This window comes from Crocodylus porosus, unplaced genomic scaffold, assembly GCF_001723895.1.
Source record: "Crocodylus porosus isolate Cpor-Errol unplaced genomic scaffold, CroPor_comp1, whole genome shotgun sequence".
Classification (NCBI taxonomy): Eukaryota; Metazoa; Chordata; order Crocodylia; family Crocodylidae; genus Crocodylus; species Crocodylus porosus.
In genome coordinates this window covers 88,281,174-88,301,594 of record NW_017728931.1, presented here as the reverse complement: position 1 = coordinate 88,301,594, position 20,421 = coordinate 88,281,174, and the positions used below count along the sequence as shown (strand labels likewise).

The 20,421-nt window shown below is 40.4% G+C and overlaps 1 protein-coding gene and 1 long non-coding RNA gene across 5 annotated transcripts in view; one reads left to right on the top strand and one right to left on the bottom strand.

The window, feature by feature from the left end:
• The window catches only part of LOC109315565, a 43,994-nt gene that overhangs the window by 21,017 nt on the left and 2,556 nt on the right, over positions 1-20,421 (top strand). For both annotated transcript variants that reach the window (XR_002102540.1, XR_002102539.1), the window contains exons 4-5: positions 2,352-2,442; positions 13,950-14,037. This is a non-coding gene — a long non-coding RNA (uncharacterized LOC109315565). The remainder of the gene's footprint in view (positions 1-2,351; positions 2,443-13,949; positions 14,038-20,421) is intronic.
• Positions 584-20,421, bottom strand: part of SLC38A4 (solute carrier family 38 member 4) — a 61,938-nt gene continuing 42,100 nt past the window's right edge. For all 3 annotated transcript variants that reach the window (XM_019543334.1, XM_019543332.1, XM_019543333.1), the window contains 12 exons: positions 18,316-18,389; positions 18,107-18,199; positions 16,022-16,103; positions 15,844-15,926; positions 15,683-15,741; positions 14,978-15,256; positions 14,788-14,867; positions 13,432-13,532; positions 12,159-12,283; positions 5,482-5,626; positions 3,408-3,505; positions 584-1,041 (listed from right to left, as the gene is read on the bottom strand). In XM_019543334.1, coding sequence (XP_019398879.1) covers positions 940-1,041; positions 3,408-3,505; positions 5,482-5,626; positions 12,159-12,283; positions 13,432-13,532; positions 14,788-14,867; positions 14,978-15,256; positions 15,683-15,741; positions 15,844-15,926; positions 16,022-16,103; positions 18,107-18,199; positions 18,316-18,389 — 1,321 coding nt within the window. In that variant the 3' untranslated portion in view covers positions 584-939. The remainder of the gene's footprint in view (positions 1,042-3,407; positions 3,506-5,481; positions 5,627-12,158; positions 12,284-13,431; positions 13,533-14,787; positions 14,868-14,977; positions 15,257-15,682; positions 15,742-15,843; positions 15,927-16,021; positions 16,104-18,106; positions 18,200-18,315; positions 18,390-20,421) is intronic.

The window sequence follows — 20,421 nt, the reverse complement described above, 5'->3', positions numbered from 1 at the left end:
TGCACTGAACATTTATCAAATACATATGTATCAAACAATACTGGGTAGTGTGCTCTCATACGCTTTGTGGTCTCCATAAATCCCTATAAGTGATAATGGAAGACAAGTTTACATGGAGGATACTTGTTCAGTGACATCAGCTCTCATACCTGTACAAAAATTAACAAAGCCCCCACACCACAAACCTGCTACTTCCAGCACAGGCATATTTAATAACAAACTGATAATTATGCAGTTCTACTATTTAAATACAGGCCCCCTGTAGTGTAAGTGATCAACAGAGATTGAGCCCTGGCCTGTCAGCACAGGTGTCTTCTCACATGGATCTGACTCCGAGATGTAGGCCAAAGCTGGCCTGTTCTCTTGCTTTATGAATGAGGTTTTAATAGCTGTATGAATGGTGACAATCTGGTAACAATACGTTGAATACTCAGCTTTGTTTAATGGCTGGTCATCTTTTTTTTCAGAGAACATCGTGACCTTGCTCTCAAAGCAGGGTCAAATGTAAGCCATGTCTGTGTACTTCAGTTGTAACAAGGCACTAGCTAATTTATTTTGGCCAGGACTTTGGTTCCCAGTATTCTAGCCACTGTGGTTATTGTATAATAATAATAATACAAAACCCCCCCCCAAAACTATGTCTGACAACTATATACACAGTTACTCTTATTTTGCTTTTGAAAACAAAGTATCCACAACACACGTTACTGTAACCTGGCTAGACATGTTAAGCACAGGTTTTTAATGCATAAATAACTCCCCCTTGTAAAAAGGACGATTTAGTATTCCACTGTGTTCTAGTGACATTCCTAGTAACAGTCTTTGGAATATTACAGTTGTTAGCTAGAAACAGCATTCCTATTAGGTGTCAGAAAGTGACTTTTGGAGCACAATATGAAAATATTTCCAGGCTAAAAAGTACTCTGATGTCTCTACAGGTTAATGATGTTTGGAACTCGGAGAGTTGTAAATCCAGTCCATGATGATTAGAGTCATACTTCCAATCATAAAAATTACTCCAACTATGAGGAAAATCAGGGCCTGAAATTGGAAAGAAATGTCCCACATTAATTTGATGATGAGTGAATGTCTTGTCAATCACAGAATAAACCTAGTCCCTCATTATACAGTGCATGTAATATGGGCCTGAACCTGGGAATCTCTATTTGTATGAGTGATCTTGGGTCCCAGTGACACAGCCTGAATGAGCACAGTGGCAGAATGAGCTCTGTTTACTCCCTAAATTCCTCTGTATAGGAGCATTTTGTCCATGTAAATGTGCCTTTGCCAAACTGGGACCCTAAAAAATCCCTTTCTCATACTGACTGGCCTGACTGGCTTCATAAATATGAATGATAATGTGATGTGATGTGTGTTTTTTAGTTTTATTTTACCTTTAAAAACTGGCCACGTGTGCCTTCGAGGATTAAGTGCTGGAAAGCAGCTAGCATACAGGTCAGCCCATTCCTTTTCAAAGCTGTATTTATGCACATGCTTAAATGTGGTTAGGTGCTTAGGATGAGGTGGTTGACTTCAACAGATTCTAATTACATGCTTTAGTCCTGAAATGACCCCCTAATTAACGCATTTGGACAATTTTAGGACATTCCAGCTCCTTCTGTAAAAAATTATGTTGTTTTCTATCTTCCAGTGCATCTTGATGCAGATTGCTAGGTTCTGAAAGTTACAAACCTAGAGAAATATGCTATGGGATATTCCAAGTTTTGCTTTAATAACAATAATCTGTAAATATGTGATTTTTAGAAGTAATACAGTAATGGCCAATTGATCCATTTTATTCCCTCCATAAATGCAAATGGAACCATTTGCATTTTAGTTAAACACTGTGAACAAAAATATGTATTTAGTTATATATTATCATAATCTCTTTTGATTCATTTCAATGTTCACTTTTCTTAATGGTATTTGTCAAAGGAACTGATAGATATCAGTGCTCATGACAGTAGGACACTGAGATCACTGGCTACAGCCCAGCATAATGTGGAAAAATATGGGGCAGCCCCAGCAGACCAGGGTTGTTTCTAACCCTACAGTGCCGTAGCAACAAGCTATGGCAACGTAGCTTGTTGGTGTGGTGACATAGCAGTGGTGTCGCAGTTAGTGCCCACTGATGCTATGTTGTCATAGCGATGACCTATAATGCTGTAGCTCATCGCTACGGCAACATAGTGTCTCATGTAGGCCCGCCCACTGTGTACCAATGATAGGTCTCCATTTCAGTCTCCTTCAGGTTTGCTAATCTGCCTCATTCAGAAGCTCATTTATCTCAATTAATATGCACTGAACTGTCTTTGTTAACTTATGCCTAAAATCTACACTCTAATTTACAGCCGACTTTCTTTTGTGAAGAGCAAACTCCTTGTTCTGAAGTGTATGGTTGTGGTGCATTACATCCAGGTGTTAAACAGAGATTATGCCATGGTAAGTAAATGCTTTTCACTTGCATTTTAAAGTATGCTTTGATCTAAGTAAACACTGTCATTTAGCTCATCACCACCTATGCCTGTCTGTTTCTTATGTTATTGTTTCTCAAATCCATGTTTACAAAAATAATGAAATTCTATTATGCCCCAGACAAACTGATACAACTGTAATATAAATAGCACCAGTACAAACTACCCCTTTATGCCTATATTGATCACTTGTAGTATACAGGGGCAGGACAGACCACCCACATACACCCATTACAATCCAGTCATGATTGTCTGTTTAACTACTGGCAGATTTTCTGCAAATGCTGTAATGACACATCTTATATTTTTCTGATTGTATAATGGTCACCTGAACCCAAAATAAGATAATGTTTACATTTATAATTGTCAATTCCACTCAAGTTCCAATGTTCACATAGCCAAATACTGCTAATTCAAGAACTATGTTGAGGGTAATTTCACTGCAAAGTGGCTAAAATCTGTGCGAAAATTATGGTAACTTGCCCCACTTAGAAGCAGTGTATGAGCCATTTGTTTATAACAATTTAAAGGTGAAATTATGGCCCCACTGATATTGGTAGTTTTGCTATTGAGTTTAGTAGGGCTATTATTTCACCCTAAACATCTCTGTAAAGAAATTAATGCTCTGAACATAACTAGTATAAAACTTTTATTGCTTAATTTTCTGACAGATCTTTGACCTCTCTTTTGGTCACCTCTGTCCTTTGATTAAAGCTAACATTACAATTCATATACATGCATATATGCATACGTACAAAATATGGCAACATCTTACAGCCCTAGTATGTGTAATTATCTTCTAGGAAGGCATTTGTAAAACTCACAAAAGTAATATGCGGTCATAATGAGAGCACCCAAAACAACCATTACCACCAAAAAACATGCCAAATAAAATTCAGTGGCCCTTCTTCTGTTTCCTCCCATATGACTCACCCCAATCTTTTGTGGTGACCTCATAGGTTCTTTTTTGACAAGTCGTAAATAGAAAGCAGCAGGAAGAATGAAAATCAACATTGTGGCAGCAGATGCACCTGAAGGAACCATAATTAATCAGTGAACAGTATGTAAATGAGCACAACATTATACAGAACAGAAATGATAACTGGAGGGTTTAGTTACAGGGTATTACCAAGGCTGGGCAAATATCTTCGTTAGTACATCTTTTTTCCAGCTACTTCTAACTTTCTCATATACGTACCTTCAGATGAAAAAACCCTTCTCTGGCCAAGGGTGAATTTTTATTTTACATTAAAAAGATCTGAACTAGGCCCCATATGTGGGAGAATAAGGAAGAGGGCAGAGCAGAGTATTTATTTCTTTGAGCTTTGTGGGCCGTTTTTACATGGTCAATTGAATGTGTCCAGAAGTGTCCTCATGCCCAGGGTGACCATATCCCCTGAGTCTCAGAATGGGAGCCTTTGTTCCCTTTCAGCTTTCTGACATGCTCAGCTGTCTCCAAGTTCTGGTCTCGGCTGTGTATTCTGAAGAGTTGTAATGGTGGGGTGTGTGGGATGCAAATGTTAATTTGACAAAACCAATGTGTTTAAAATGGGACTGCTAGCTGAATATGGGATGTGTGGTCCCCCAACCCCAACCCCACATTTGTGCCTTTACAAATTAGAACAAACTTCCACAAGCCTTTAAAAACATTACAGTAAACTGCAGGCATGGGCCAATGATTCCATCTAACAATTGATTCAATTCAGACTTGCTTTCCGTAATTGTTTCTAACCTCAAGATAGGAAAGTTATTCTTTTGATTACTGTCTGACTTTACCCAGTGCTGTGTAAGTGAATATACAGTTATTTATTCTCATAGCATAATATAATTTATTCAAAATAAAAATTTTCCAATACATTACAAAAATTGACTACAGGGTACAGTACTGGCCATATCTGCTGAGTCTCCCAGGTCCTCTGCAGAGCAGGACATATTTTCAGACTATAGCTGCCTTAAAAATCATTAAAAATGTCAAGCAGACCAGGGCAACCTTTGTTAAGGAGTATTTGCCTTCCCTTGACTCCTCAGCCTACACTGAGCACAGAGATGGTCATTGGGTACATCTACACGTGCCCTTTACTGTGGAGGTGATTAATTAGCTCCCAACTAAAGCATCACAGTGTACACGTGTGCTGGTATTAGGGCACAGGAAACTAACTAACTCTGTTGTTGGAGACAGTACAATACTATGGCGGACTAATAAACTGCACCGAAACACATGTGTAGACAGTGACCAGGCAAAGGCCAGACTCCTGGCTTCTGTCTAGCCACATGGCTCTGCATGTTTGGTACCCTTGTGCCCTAGCCATCCCCTCTGCTACTCGATGCCACCACCTGGAGCCCAGGGCTAACCCTCCTGAACCTGCTGCCAGGTCAGGTCAGCTCCACCCTGGTTCAAAATGCTGCTGTGCCAGGGATGCATTTAGATGCTGTGCCCAGGAGCAGCTGACTCCAGCTGAAAGTGCTCCAGAGTTCATTGCACCATATTAGCAGCATGTGTAGATGCATCCAATGGGTACATTTTAGAACTGACTAAAAAAAATGGGAAGGAGAATTGTGAATTTTAAACACGATCCTCCTGCTTCCCCCTCCCCCCGCACCATTTTTTAAATTCAGTCCTGTTAATGTTTACCAGCTCTACAGATGGCTGAAAAATGAGAAGAAAAAAAAAAGAGCAAAAATTCAAGAATAAGATTTTGTCTGTTTTTAAACAGAAAGGGAAATGTTTATGTTTTTTTACTTGTCAAATCTGAAAAAGATTGAAGAGGTCAGTTAGGTACTCAGTGCCCAATTTTGGCTGAAGAACAAAGTTTGGTGTTCTTTAGCTTTGTCTGTAAGCCATTTTCAGCTTTTATTCCCTTTGCTGTTTCTGCTGCAAAATCAGGAATAAAAGCACTGAGGTTTCCCCAGCGTATAGAAAGCCAGAATTCCTCATAGGATATGAGTTTAGACATTTCTGCATTGGCAGAGATTAAAGTAATATGCTGAAAATACTTATGAAACCTACCGATGAATCCAAAGATGTCTTTAATAGTTGGCACAAAAATGACAAGTAGGTTGTTAAAAGCGAGAATTATAGCCGCAATCAGGAAATGCCTTATCCAGCTGAATGGCCTTTTGGGAAATAACAATGTAGAGATTGACGAACGGATCTGTTACAAGAAATTAAGAGGAAAAACAAAAGAAAATGCTTAATTTTGCTTCTGTTTTTTCCTTGAAGATTTGTTCTAGTTCTTCTTGCAATGAAACATTTTAAGTCAAGAAACCTATTTTCATTTATTTCCTTCCCTGAACACAATCCTTCTCCCAACCTGCTGTCATGTTGAGAGCTGGGTTCACAGTTTAGTGTAGAAACTCAAGTATTTATCACGTTGAGGAAAGTAAAGCAAATAGGGTGTAAAAATCAGGGTGCTAAAATCTGTGCAACTAAAACGATGGTATCAGTAACCCCCACCCCCTCTGAAAAGTCTCCACCACAAAAAAATAATTGGCAGAAGAAAAATATATGCATGAAATGCTAGTGATCTGGATTTGACCCCCGTCACTTGCAGACTAATGAGAGTGAATGCTTTGTCACTGGCTTTGACAAGAATAGGCTTAATCTACTTTATTTACATGTTAAGAATATGAGAACAAAAATCTGGCAATCATCCCATTTATAACTGAATTCACAGCTATGCACAACTTCATGACAGATTGGAACACCATTACTTTACTGTTGTAGTAGCAGATATAATCAGTAGGTAAAAGGTCAGTGGCAACCCCATTTGGTAACAGCAGATCATGTTACATGGGCAAAAGGTTGGAAGCAAAACAAGAAATATTCTTACACTTTAAAAATAGATCTGCAAAATCTTTCCTGCTTGGCAATTCACTAAGTGCATGGATTTTTGTCCAACTTGGGGCTTTTACGTTAAGAAAAAATAGTTTTTTTTCAGGTTTACTTGACTTGCTGGTGGGAAAAGAGGTGGATTAAAAATAAAATGGAATCAAACAGCAGACAGACATCTCCACAAGCCTTAAAAGACCTTAAAAGAACAATGCTTATTTACTCCAGCTGAATTGAGAGCACCAGGTAGCTCCTTTCTTGTCCCTCAATAAGTGCATCCAGACAAGCCTGGCTGTGCAAACATGTCTGCAGTGCCACATACTGCACAGGTGTTCTCCGTGTTTTTTCCTTGCAGAACACTGCCCGAGGATGTGCTGCTCCATTTTTTTATTTTCTGTGGGTTTTATTTGACCACTGGATATCCCACAGAAAAAACCCATGGAAAAAGAAACAAGCAGTGCATGCTCGGGGAGCGCGCGGTGCTGAAAAGCGGAGCAAGGCTGCTTAGAGCTGCACTGTGGCTGCTGGCTGGGCTCCACTTGGCAGAACTACTGTGGCTGCAGCCCTGGGAGTTCCCCAGAACCCCAGGTAAAGTTGCTGGGGCCAACATGGTGCTGACCCCAGTTTCCCCTACCCCACCGGGGTAACTTGTTGCACACCAAAGCACACATGGCATGGCTGTTCCCTGGGGACAAGTAGCTGTGGCACAAGTTGCATGGCTGTTAACTTGTCCCTGGGGAACCAAGTGTCCACGCTTGCCTGGATGCACCCAACTTGTTCAAGATTCTAGTGGAGCATCCTTGTCATGATGCTTCACTTGAAAATGGGCTCATATGTTTATATTTAAATGACAATTAACACCATGCAGTGCTAGAGTTTTAAATTAAGCTGTCATATGCAATGCATATTTTTTAAAGATTACTTTATAAATAATTCCAGCAATAAGAGTAATGAATGTAATAGTTCTTAAAAAGAAAAGTACAGACAAAAACTTTTTGGCATACATTTCACACTTAATTCTATGTTGTTTATACAAAAGAATGACTTCCTCAGCAATGTGGAGTTGGTTAGGTTGATGGGTCTTAGAAAGCCATGCTGTACACTGGGGTTAGGCTAACAGACAGTTCCTCTGACATTATCTATATAAAACCATTATTGCTGTGGTGGTTTTTTTTGCTAAAACTTAGACACTTGTATCTTTTTTGCTAAAACACACTGCCCTATTAGATTCATATATTGTAAGGCTGGAAGGGACCTTGGAAGATCATTGGGTTCAGTCCCCTGCACTTTATTTGTTATGTAAGACTAAATACATATAAAATAAAAAATATAAAATGCAAAACCTGACAAGTGTAGGTTTTTATGTAATAATCTTATTAATCCTTTTTTTCATATTTTCAGCTGCAAAGTGATTGGCCAGTTAAGGCTAATTGAACATGGGAACAACAATGATTTTATAAGTGAGCAGTAGGGATTAATTCAAGGTAGCTCAATGAGCTATTTTGTGTGCATTGCATAGGAGTTATACACTAACCTCTCTTAACAACATTCCTCAGGACCTCAGTTTTATATCTTTGCAAGTTACCTTGTGTCACTAGTTTTAATTGCTTGTCAGGAAGTCTGTTATATAGTCTGTAGAGCCAGAATATACCTGTTCAGGACTTGTCATTCAAAATATAACCATCACTTAGAGGTATATCCCTTTAAAGCTATTATGCAGCAGTAAATCAAGGAGCCCAAGACTGGTGATCACACCAGCCAGAAGCTGCAGCTGTAAGGGGTGGTTTGCTGGAGCTCTCTTAATAATGTGGTTTTGAATTTCGTCCTCTGGGCATGCCCACTACTGCCTACATGACAATACAAAAAGTCATGTGAAGTCTCCTGTCAAAGACTGGCCCTTTTCTCCTTTTCATGGGGAGTTCATGCAGGGCAGCAAAAACAGGAGGCACAGCCTTGTATATCAAAGAGTTCAAAGATCCACTTGTGCTGGGCTTTAAGAAGGCTTTTGACACTGTCTATCACCCCATTCTCATTAATACATTGAGTGACTGTGGCATTAATGCCAACACAGTTGGATGGGTCAAAAATTGGCTGATGGGGTGCACCCAGAGAGTGGTGGTGAATAAGTCGTACTCGACCTGGCAGGATGCGAATAGTGGGGTCCTCCAGGGCTCAGTCCTGGGGCCTACACTGTTCAACATCTTCATCAGTGACTTGGACAAGGAGGTGGAAAACATGTTGTCCAAGTTTGCCTATGACACCAAGATATGGGAAGAGGTAGGCATGCTCGAAGGGAGAGAGAAGCTGCAATTAGATTTAGACAGAATACAGAAGTGTGTGGATGGTACTAGGATGGGGTTCAATGTAGATAAATGCAGGGTACTGCACCTGGGGAGAAGGAATCCACAGCATACATACAAGCTGGGGAGCTCCCCTCTTGTGAGCACAGAGGCAGAACGGGATCTTGGAGTCATTATTGACTCCAAGATGAACATGAACCGCCAATGCCAGACTGCAGCCAGCAAAGCCAACTGCACCTTGTCGTGCATCCAAAGATTCATCTCAAGCCAGTCCAGAGAGGTGATACTCCCCATCTTCGCGACATTGGTCCGGCCTCAGTTGGAGTACTGCATCCAGTTCTAGGCACCACACTTTAAGAAGGATGTGGCCTGCCTTGAGCGGGTTCAGAGGAGGGCCACCCGCATGGTTGGAGGGGAGCAGGGCAGGCCCTGTGAGGAGAGGCTGAGGGACCTGAACCTGTTCAGCCTCAGTAAGCGGAGGCTGAGGGGGGATTTGGTGGCTGCCTACAAACTCGTTAGGAGATATCAGCAGCAAATAGGAAGGGTCCTATTCTCCCCCAGAAGCACCTGGGGTGACAAGGAACAATGGCTAGAAGCTGCTAGAGAACAGGTTCAGGTTAGAGATTAGGAGGCACTATTTCACTGTTAGGGTGGCTAGGATTTGGAACCGACTTCCTACGGAAGTGGTCCTCACTCCTACCTTGGGTAAATTCAAAAAGAGGTTGCATGAACACCTGTCTGGGGTCATGTGATCACAGCGTGTGCTCCGGCCAGTGCGGGGGGGTTAGACTAGACGATCTATTCAGGTCCCTTCTGACCCCTAACTACTATGAAATGATGAAACTATGATCCTAGTTGATCCTGTAGAAGTACAGGCATCCCTGAAGATTGACCCTTCTTCTTTCGAGTAATTCCCTTGGAAACCAAGCTGTTACTCAGTTTATGCTATTGTAATGTGAGCTGTGCACTATCCTACGTGGAGCTCTGCTTAAAGTCTTCTTGGCGAGGGACAGACATTACACATAAACTGGTTAAATAATCAGAAACTGGTTTAAATCAGTAACAGAACATATGCTGTGTACACATAAACCAGTTTGAAAATGGCTGAAACTGGTTTGAAATAAACCTGGTTGAATGTAGTACCAGACTTAACTGATTTGGGTCAAACTGGTTGATGCAATGTTTGTCCCAGACTCCTTGATGGTTTAAGTTAAACCAGACTCCCTCAGCATCCCGGCATGCTCTTTGGGCTGGGTGAGGCTCTCTGCTCCACAGCAGAGTTGTCCCCTCGCGTCTGCCCCCTGGCTGGAGCTTGGCAGAGACTCATAGATTCATAGCAGTAGGGTCAGAAGGGACCTTGTAGATCATCAAGTCTGACCCCCTGCCCTGGGCAGGAGAGAAAACCAGCCAGGTAGATGTCAAGCCTCCTCTTAAAGACCCCCAGGGTAGGAGCCATCACCACTTCCCTTGGAAGTTGGTTCCAGATCCTAGGTGCCCTGACTGTGAAGTAGTGCCTTTGGATGTCTAGTGTAAACCTACTCTCTAACAACTTGTGGCCATTATTCCTTGCTAGCCTGGGGGTTGCTAGGGGAGCAAGGTCTCTCCCAAAACTTGCTGGTCCCCCCCTAGTGAGTTTATAGACAGCCACCAGGTCCCCCCCCCAGCCTTCTCTTGTGAAGGCTGAACAGGTTCAGGTCCCATAGCCTCTCTTCATAAGGTCTGCCCTGCTGTCCCTGGATCATGCGGATGGCTTTCCCCTGGACCGTGTCAGTGCTGTCCACATCCCTTCTGAAGTGTGGCACCCAGAACTGAACACAGTACTCCAGCTGCGGCCTGACCAGTGTCGCATAGAGGGGGAGGATCACCTCCTTGGCCCTGCTTGAGATGCATCAGCCTGCCTTTCCCCTGCTCCCCCCTCCCCTTTCCTCCCCACTCCCTGCTAAGCAGGGATTCCGCCATCCCCTCTGCCTTACACAGACACCTCTCAGCATTAGCTATCAGACCACATGCTGGTTATGGTTCATGCTTTGGCAGACAGGACAAAGGCAGAATCAACAGGTATCTGGTAATGTCCCTCTGTTGTTTTCTTAATGGGGTGATAAACACTCAGTTAGGGGTGATAAACACTGTGTTATCAATTCCCTGCTGGGCTGGTCAGAAAGGTGGGGGGGGGGGCTCCCTAATCAGAGCGTCCTGCTGGGGCCTGGCCATGCCCCCCTCAGCGCTTAGCAGTGTGGAAGGGAAGGGAGGGCTGCTTCTAGCCTGAGCCACTACCGGAATGTGCCTGCATTTCTGGGATGTCTGTGTAGTTACAAACTGATTCAGCCTAGCCAGGTTAGACTAACCTGCAAAGATTGAATCAATTCAGGCCCAGGCTTTCTGAATGTCTGTCCCTATCCCTAGTGCCTGAGAAATGCATATCAGGGTTGCTCCTTCACTCCCTCTCCCCTGGGCCTTGCCTCCTCTCCAGTTCTGAGACCCAACTATAATAGCTAAGAGTGATAATGCCAGTACAGATTTCCAAGAAAGTAGAGGGGCAGGCCATGGGGCTGTAGATTGCCCCTCATTCTACCATTTCCCACACTCTTTCCTATTCTTTGTTTCTTTGTCATGGCCTCATACCCTTTGGACTGATCCTGAGGACTCAGGCAACATGGACCTCATCTAAAGCTTTGTTGCACAGGCTCCAGGAGGAGTCCTGGGCTCAGAAATAAAGCTCTACCACCTTCTACCAGGGTTTGAAGTTTATTTTACACTCTCTGATTATTTATTGATATTGCTCCTCTTTTATGTGATTCCTAATGTCTCCACACACAATTAGTTCTTCTGGGAAGAGCTTTTCAATCATTGACACAGGGCTTGTCTACATCGCTTCCAGGTCAATCCCAGAAATAAGGCAATGTAGCTGGTACACATGCCTGAGGCAGAGAGCCTAGGAATGGTGCTGCGTGAATGCCTGAGGCACTTCAAGGAGGCCTCGTTACCTCACTTGCAGAATTTGGCTTACAAGTAAAGGGGAGGTACATTTACCTCTGATACTTCTGGGAATGGTCTGTTGCAGAGGGGACATAGACAAGAAAGTTTTTCCAGTGTCTCGTGAAACCCATGGAGCAGTAAAACAGCACTAGCCTGAAAGCTAGTATGTGCCAGAACTATGTGAAAAAGTTGTTCAAGATCACTAGCCTTATCAGCCTCACTTTGCTAATCTGTCAAATACAGTATGCAGGGAGTGTGACAATGTCTTAAATAGGAGTTCTTTAGGTGTCATTGCACTACTTTAATGTTATGTTCTCTGAATTACCCAGAAGCAGATGACCTTGCCCCTAGGGTAAAATAAAGGAGAAAACAGAAAAAGTATACAAAAGAAGTCTTAGGATTTAATCAGTGTAAATGTTATTTAGTATACTGTAGTAAATAACATTTGTAACAATGTAAATACTATTTGATAAAAATATTAACTGTTAAATGTTATTTAATAACAATGTAAGTGCTGTTGAATATATTTTGCCTACAAGGGCTGCCCAGATTTCATGTTCAAAAGTTCTGGTTACTTACAGGAAAAAGGACTATGGGCACAGTCAACATTACAGCTACTAGCACTGCTACACGAACCATCAGAAGAAGGGTGTCAAAAGTATACACTCTGGTATAGGTATGAAGTAATTCATCTTCAACTTCTCCTGCCAAAGGAAAATGAAAATACATTAAAATCACCAGTCTCAAAATGAAGATTTTATAATTTAGTGAAACCAATGAAGCCATGACCTTCCCTCTGTAGTCAGTTGTGTGTTATTGATTAAACACAAAGAAACCAATTTCCCTCAGAGTGTGCAAAGGCAACCTTTCCATGGTAGAAATGATGATGGTAGTTATAGCACTTCATTTTTGGATGATACTTTTCATTCAGAGATCCCAATTTATTTTACACACATGGGAAGTGGTGTATTATCCTCAATTTACTGATGGGAAAACTAAGGAACAGAGTCTGAATCTGAGGAGCAGAGGGGTAAAACAGCTTTCCTGAACCAGGACCTGAAGTGCAAAGCTGGGAGAAAAACTGCCAGCTTCCAGACTGGCAACCTATCCATTAAACTGAAGTGGGCACTTGCTCTTGAAAAGGGAGCCCATGGGCAGTACTGATGCTCAGTGGGTGGCATCTACATTTGCAATTAATGTGACTGAATATACTTTGGCTCAATTTGAGCCAGAGTAAACTAATCTCAACATCACTTTCTACATGTGTGTTTAAGTGCAGTAATTTACTGCACTGCCACATACCACTTGTATCTGATGGGACTATCCAGCAGCACAGTCAGTTGCACATGTGTAGACTGTAACACTTTACTGCTCAGCAATTAGTCTGCTACTCAGTAAAGCATCTCATGTAGATGCACCCAGTACTAACTATTCTGTGCCATCATGCCTCTGTGCTATCATGGGGGAATTAAAAAAGGTGGAAAAAAAGATGCAAAGTGATACTGAGTGTAGCAGCTGTAATATATATAGACCACTGTCTATACACCAGATGGTCTCTGTAGTCCTAGTAATATTCTATACTAGAACACTTCCATTAAGATGTTTTTGCAAAGTTGAAGCTGAACCAGTGGTATCAATGGTGTAATATGTAGAGCAAAAGTGAGCAAAAGTAATACTTGTTGAGCATTAGTGTATTTCTAACACAGTTAGCTTTGTTTAATTTGGCCAAGTCAAAGTGTGAAATCTAAGGTTATTTCTTTACTGACTGCTCAAAATCAAGAGACATACAACTCTTAATGTTAATCTCTGAAAGAAGATGGAAATTTCTACAGAGAACATGCCATTAACTCACCGTAGAAGGTAAGGTAACCAAACAGAGCAGCAAGGAGATACATGATGAGCATTCCAGTGATGGACATGTTTGAAACATTCTGCATCTTCTTTCGTGATCGGCTGGGGTAGAAGAAGAGTAATAGTGCATATTGTTTGTAAAGTTTATTTAAATTTATACATGTAAAGGTTACTTACATCTATACATTGTCTACTAGAAAAAGTCTAAGCTATTAGTGAAGCATTCTGCTAACATTAGTTTGCTAGTTGGTGAATTCAGAGCAACTAAATTTAAATCAATGTTATAAAAAGTCATGTGAGTTTTAAAACTTTTTGTTTCAAACCACTGCATCACACTATATAGAACAGCTCAGGATCACTGGTATATATCAAGATTTTATTTCCATTACTTATTTGACAGTGGTAACATGTACCTAAATATAGTTTATATATTTACTTCTTATATAACATAAACTTTGAACAGTTTTCTTGATAAAGTGTAGGTATTAAAACTTAAAAAATCATTGTTCATAATTCTAGGTTTTCATCCAGTGGTTTCATCTGCACAAACAAAGCCCTACACTCAGGGAGAACCTTGCTGCAGGGTTTGTGATCTACTAAAGAGCAGGTAAGAATAATTCCTCTTTAAGTGATCAATCAGTTAAAATTGTTACGAGAAAATCTAAACTAGGACTGCAGGGAATTTGAGGGACAAATAGACCTACTTCCTCAGAGATCAACTATACTACGTTAGGGAGCAATATAAAACACAGTTGCATCCTGGAAAATACTCTGCCTGATTGGATTCTTGTGAATCACCAATTTCCCCCAAAGTTATGCTACAGCCAATCGATTTGTATCAGAACACTTTTGCTACTTGATATAAATCTTATTCTTGTTGCCACATCCTTCAGAGCAGCCTCTTATGTCCATTTAGAGCCAATTTCACTCCAAAAAGGTTTAAGAGTGAGCATTAACTGATCTACCTGAAGGATTAGGGCCTGTCTCATTAACATGTTTTTAGGTGTTACAATTCCAGCAGTATTTTAGATGCTATTTTATGTTATTTATATTACCACAACAGAAGTGTTCTCAAAATTTCTGCTGTCAAATGTTTCTGAAAGCCAGAAAACAGATATTGTCTCTTAAGGTACATGTTGACCTACATGAATATTAGAACAATGCTTGTGATTTATGTTTCATCATTAATATGTGCATATTATTCAATAAGCAGAATCAATATTTGATTACTATGGAATGTGATGAATAGATGAATTGATACGTTGCTGATTAATGAAGGGCATCTATAAAGTGATCATGATGATTTTTCTTGGGTTAATGATTGAAGGGTGAAACAATTAAAAAAACCCCAACTTACTCTTTAAGTTCACTGTATATTGGTAACACTTCAGGGTGGCACACAAATGCAAAAGCCAAGATGGGTATTGCATAGGCAGTCTGAAAAACACAACATCCACTGTGTGTTTAGCAAGAGCATTCCCTATTGTATCTCTTGTGTTCAGGTTGGAGTTAATGGCCATATAATTATTCCATGGAATCTAACCTACCCGTGAGTTAAACACAAAATATTGTGGTTTGCACATGTCATCACTTTCACTGTGGGCTTCATACTCCACTCCACTTTTGGGTAGAAGGTCTCCTGCCTCTTCAAGACCTGTAGTATGTCCATGTGTGTTGTCCATCATGAAATTCACTCCAGAATAAGCAGACTCATTTGGTAACATTACCAAGTGCATTGGAACTGTGTTGTTGTTGTAGGTCCAGTTTCCAACAGCATTTTCCAGGGAAGGGATAGGACAAGGTATTTGGGATTTCTTGTAGATGACCTACGATCAGAATAGAATATATCCTCACAAGGGTCCAACTTTGAAGGGGTGATTATTATTTTTAGTTTTAACTGTTAAATTTGAAGGTGGCCAAGGTGTGATTAACTGATTATTGTCTCCTTTTTGGCTAAAAGCAGTGTACAACCCATTATTTCTATTAATCTGACTTCATCCTCAGCCTTGACCTGGTTTTAGTCTTATTTCCCATTATCTTTTTTTTGGATTGCAAACTATTTGGGTCAAGTAAGTACTATTACATGTACTGCGTAGTATGACAGACCCTCCAGGAAGTTGACTTTTAGGGATTACAGTAATATAAATATTAAATGGTAATTAAAAATACAGGAAAATATATAAAGTCACCCTATTATTTAAAATGCCATTGTTTTCCAGATAGCTAGTGATATATGCCATACAGCTACCTACCACACTTAGGAAGAAAACCATGCAGGACAGTGAAAATCCACTTGTATATCCAAGATAACCTTTGAAACAAGAAAAAAAAATGCAGTTAAACCACATGTAAATTCAGATCAGTTAGTGATGAAAGAAATTATATGACGTTTTTAATAGGTAAATGGTTTTACCTAAGCTTTTTAGAAGAGAAAGTGGAAGAATTACTCCGACTGTCACAAATATAACGAGGTAGTTACCATTTAGGTACCATTCTCTGAAGAGGGAAAGGAAAAAAACACAAGCAGTCATTTTTGCTCAGGTTAAATGGAATATTTCCATTTAAATAATAAAAAAATGTAAAAAGTATACCCAGAATTCTCTTCTAGCCGTAGAAATGTTCTGATTACTTCAGGAAGTTCATATTTAATAATAAAGAGGTAGCTTGACATTGCTGAAATGACAAACACATCAGCTAAGTATAGCAAAGTACCACAGTTCAAATAAAATATTATTTCTATTCTTGTTTTTAAAGATAAAAATGACAAAAATAACATACTGTTTTGAAAACAGATTTCAGTTAAATGCACTACACTGTGTGACCATGCAGATGACAGCAATTGCAATTTAGCTTTTAGAAATGGGTCCTTATGACTATGTACAGGTAAATTAATTACCATGTAAAAGATAGTGGGGATTTAGCAAGTGTCAGCTGCTGTATGTCAGCTGTCTGTGTGCATTCTTTTACCCACAGTAATCCTCTTTCATTAACGAGTAAACTACTTCAGGTTTATCTACCTCAAGTTATGGTCCCGGTTTCATATTTTGGCACTGAAATTACCAGTTGAGTGCCCTAAATGGAAACTGAATGAACAGTTGTAAACTTGATGTCCTCTCTTTATTCCAGATAATTGTTTTTGTTGGGAAAGTGTCTAACTTTCAGCCTTAGAAAATGATTTGTTATTTTTAAATTAATGGCCAGTTTGCATTGTTGTCATGCCGGCTTATGTGTTCTTAACCATTCCCTTTGCTTTGCTGTTGCTCCGATGAACTGCGGAGCATCCTGTACGTTCTGCCCATCTAATGGACTCTCCATTCATATCTCATAATAACCATGTCAGCCTTGACCATGTCTTTCCTCAACTGAGCATTCCTGATTTTCATATGTTTACTCTCTGGGTCTGGAGAACTGGTTATTCCTCTCCCATCAACAGAACAACTTCATTTTAAGTTAAGCTCTGTTTGGTACTGGGGCTTCACTAAGGAAGGGCAGACAATGGAGGGAGTTTTCTAAGGGTCAGTGCTAATCAGAAGAGAAGAGCTTATAATATCCTTTCATAGTACAGGGATTTGCAAAGTGTACATCTGGCTGTTAAGAAACTTGCTGTACAAAGAGTTGCTCAGGCTGGGGTACATGTACCTTTGGGGGTATGCAGTGAAGTGAGTATGTGAGGGAAGGGAAAGGGAAAGCAGAAGGAAAAGGGGAAATATAAATGAGAAAAGAAAGTAAAATGAATAAAATGAAGAATAACTTCACTCAGTCTTTTAAGGTGGTGGTAAGGTATAACATGGAATCAGAGAGCCACATGTCAGTGTCACAAATTTAAAAGCAGTATGTGACCTAAAAGAGTTTGAGAACCACAGCTATATGGTAAGTGTCAAACTGACTTTCTTCTTCTGGCCTATAGGGATTGTCAGCCAATATCTAGTATCCACATCTGTGGACAACAGCTTCAGGATTGAGCTCTTGGGACCTGATTCTGCAAAGTGCTGAGTACTCTCAGTCAGGCCTGTGGGGGTTACTTTGTGGCCTGTCAGCTCCTGCCTAGCTGCCACTCCCCACATTGCTCCTGCTGCCCCAATGGTGGTCAAGGTTTCTGGGGCAGGGAAACATGGCTGGTGCAGGCCAGATAAACTTGCCATCCATGCAGTGGAGGGGGTTTGTGCAGTCTGCATGCTAGCTTTGGTGAGGCAGGGTAGGGAGAGGGTGTGGGGACATACTCTTCATGTGGTAGGGTGGCCTCACATGGTAGGGTCTCCAGGAGACACCAGCATGTGCAGTCCCTGGAGCATATAGGCCTTGTAGTGTGCAGCCCAGGGCCCATGATCTGTGAGGTGTGCTCTGAAGTTGGGCAGCACTGATCTAGATTGTTTCTTGAATCTGTGGGAGTTGAGTGTGTTCATCATTTCATGGGACTAAGCACAAAATAAAACATGGTTTATATGGAAACAGTTTAGGCGGTAATCAGCTACTGGGGGCATTGTGAAGAGCCTTGTGTGAGATCCAAGTAATGTAACTGCCTCTGCTACAAACATGATCATGGATCATATATTGGACATAATGGCAACTACTTTAGAGACATGAGGGTGTGCTGACCAAGAAAGGTCAGTGTGTATTTTTATTCTGAAGAAAAATATTGATTCATACATTTCATTATGTGAACATTTTATCCTTACCTCCAATATTCTGCATTGTAATAGAAATAAAAGTACAAATTTTCCCAGGCCATCCAAATGCCTTTTCTCCTAGTTTTTCGTATATTATTGAGCCTGGAAAAAACAAAAGGAAACATAATCCATTGCAAAAACATAGTTTATTAATCACTTTTAAGAGAGAAATATGTGCATGCAATGTGAGCTTTCATTTAGTAGACTGCTCCTCATACCTCCTTCTTTTGCTGTCTTCAATAAAAGATGAACTGAGTAGAGTGATAATATTGCTACACTGAGCAGCAGGACTCTGTAAGACAGAACACAAATTAGAATTCTGCAGCTAGCAATAAAAATGCTAAATTGACTTAATATATACTGTATGGCTCTCCATGAGTTTAACACATAAATTGTCCCCAGGTTAATTTGCAAATTTGACTATTGGATTCGTGCAAAATGCAGATGTGAGTCTAGACCAGTGGTTCTTAACCTTCTTAGACTCAAGGCACCCCCCAGAAAGTGCCAATTTTTAGCTTTCACTCATTTTTTGACTATGGAAAAATAACAGAACAATTCTTCTATTGTAGCCAACTCAGAAAGTCCACAATGGGCCAGAATCTTGATGATTCTATGGATTCCTACTTGAAATCCCTGCATTTATCTTGTGAATTGTGTATAGGTGTTTACACAATTAACAGTGCTAATATTGTGCGGTGACCTGCAGCATCCTTAAAAGGACCTCATGGTACCCCTGAGTGCTGCCGCACACTGGTTGAAAATTACTGGTTTAAGCTGTTATTTACACATTCTGTGCTGAGTTAGATGTACATGTTATATAGGACATCATCTAATATTTTGTCTAGAGAGTTAAATGCATTTGAGCTTTGGTTCTATGTCAGTCTTGCAAACGCAGATGGCGGCCCTCAAGCAGAGCCCTGATAAAACCATCTGGGCTACACACAGATAGATAGATTGTGCTGGATTCAGGATGTTACTCTCACGCACTTATTGGCAGATAATTTTAACCCCTCTCCTTATAATGAACCTTTGAGTCAACTGATAAAAAATGTAACAACTTCAAGCCTTTGGGCACCCAGTACTTTTGAAAATCAAGACACTTAGCTGCCTCATTATAGAGCCTAACTTTAAAAGCCTATTTATTTTTTAGGAGATATTTCATAAAGCTAGTATCGAGCATAACATCATACGACATCAGAAATCGGTATGCTATCATTTAGCGGTGTCCAAACAGATTTAATCCTGATTATCATCTTGCGTCTTTCAGATTCAATTACAATTTTGTATTATTTCAGTGGTCACTATCTTTGTGAACTACTGGCCCAAGAAACTAGTACTTTAAGGCATTTTCCTCTGGGCAGTATACCCTCTTGTCATACCATTCTTCCTTCAGCCTGCCAGAGATTTTTGGGGATGTATTAGAATGCTGTTCTGAGGCTAGGAAACTACACAGCTGTTAACTAGCAGATTTCTGTTAAAATGAGATTGTTGCCATATGGGTTTAATACAGATAACAAACCACTGATAGAAAGCTCTTAAATTAGCTATACTGCAAGAAGGAAGCAGGATTATAAGGTGCCTGTGTACTGTCAGGTTCCCTTGGGATCTGTATGGGGTTGGGAGCAAAGTTCCCAGTACATTTTCTATTGCTGTTGAATTGCAAGGCCCATGTCTCCTCAATACAGTTATGAATCTATTCCCCACAAGGGAAGAATACGTTTGCTTAGTTACAGGAGCCTTCCTTTCCCTTTCTATGAAAAATCTCCCAAAAAGAGAGAATTAGGGCCATCTGAGAACACAGTAAAATATAATCTGAATTAAGATTAGTTCATTTTTTCTCTTAACAAATCGACTTTTTCAGTTCCATTAAAAGCTGAAGTCATGCTCTATAAAAACAGAAGAATGTATAGCAAACATACGCATGCCATCAAAGTAACCATATCCTCCACATAGTTCTCCACTTTTAAAGGAGACTTTATCCCATGAGGAGAAGAATGTTCTCATCCACAAAGTATGAAACTATGACAGGAAAATAAATGAGCAGCTGGGTGGAGAAAGGGGTTTATGTTTGTCTTTAATATACAGAACACTATTGCTTTGCTTAAATGTTACCTCAGGCAAAGCCTGACATTTTGTTTAATGGCTGCCAATAAATTTTAACATAACTGGGCTTATGTCACTGTGCATATATTAAATTTTATTTTTTTTTGTAGCCACAGCTATGAACATGCTGAACCTGAACAGTATGGATTTACAGTGTAATGGATTTTTTTTTCTAGCTTGGGCTCATATACAGTGGCTTTTTTGCCCAATACTACTGAGAT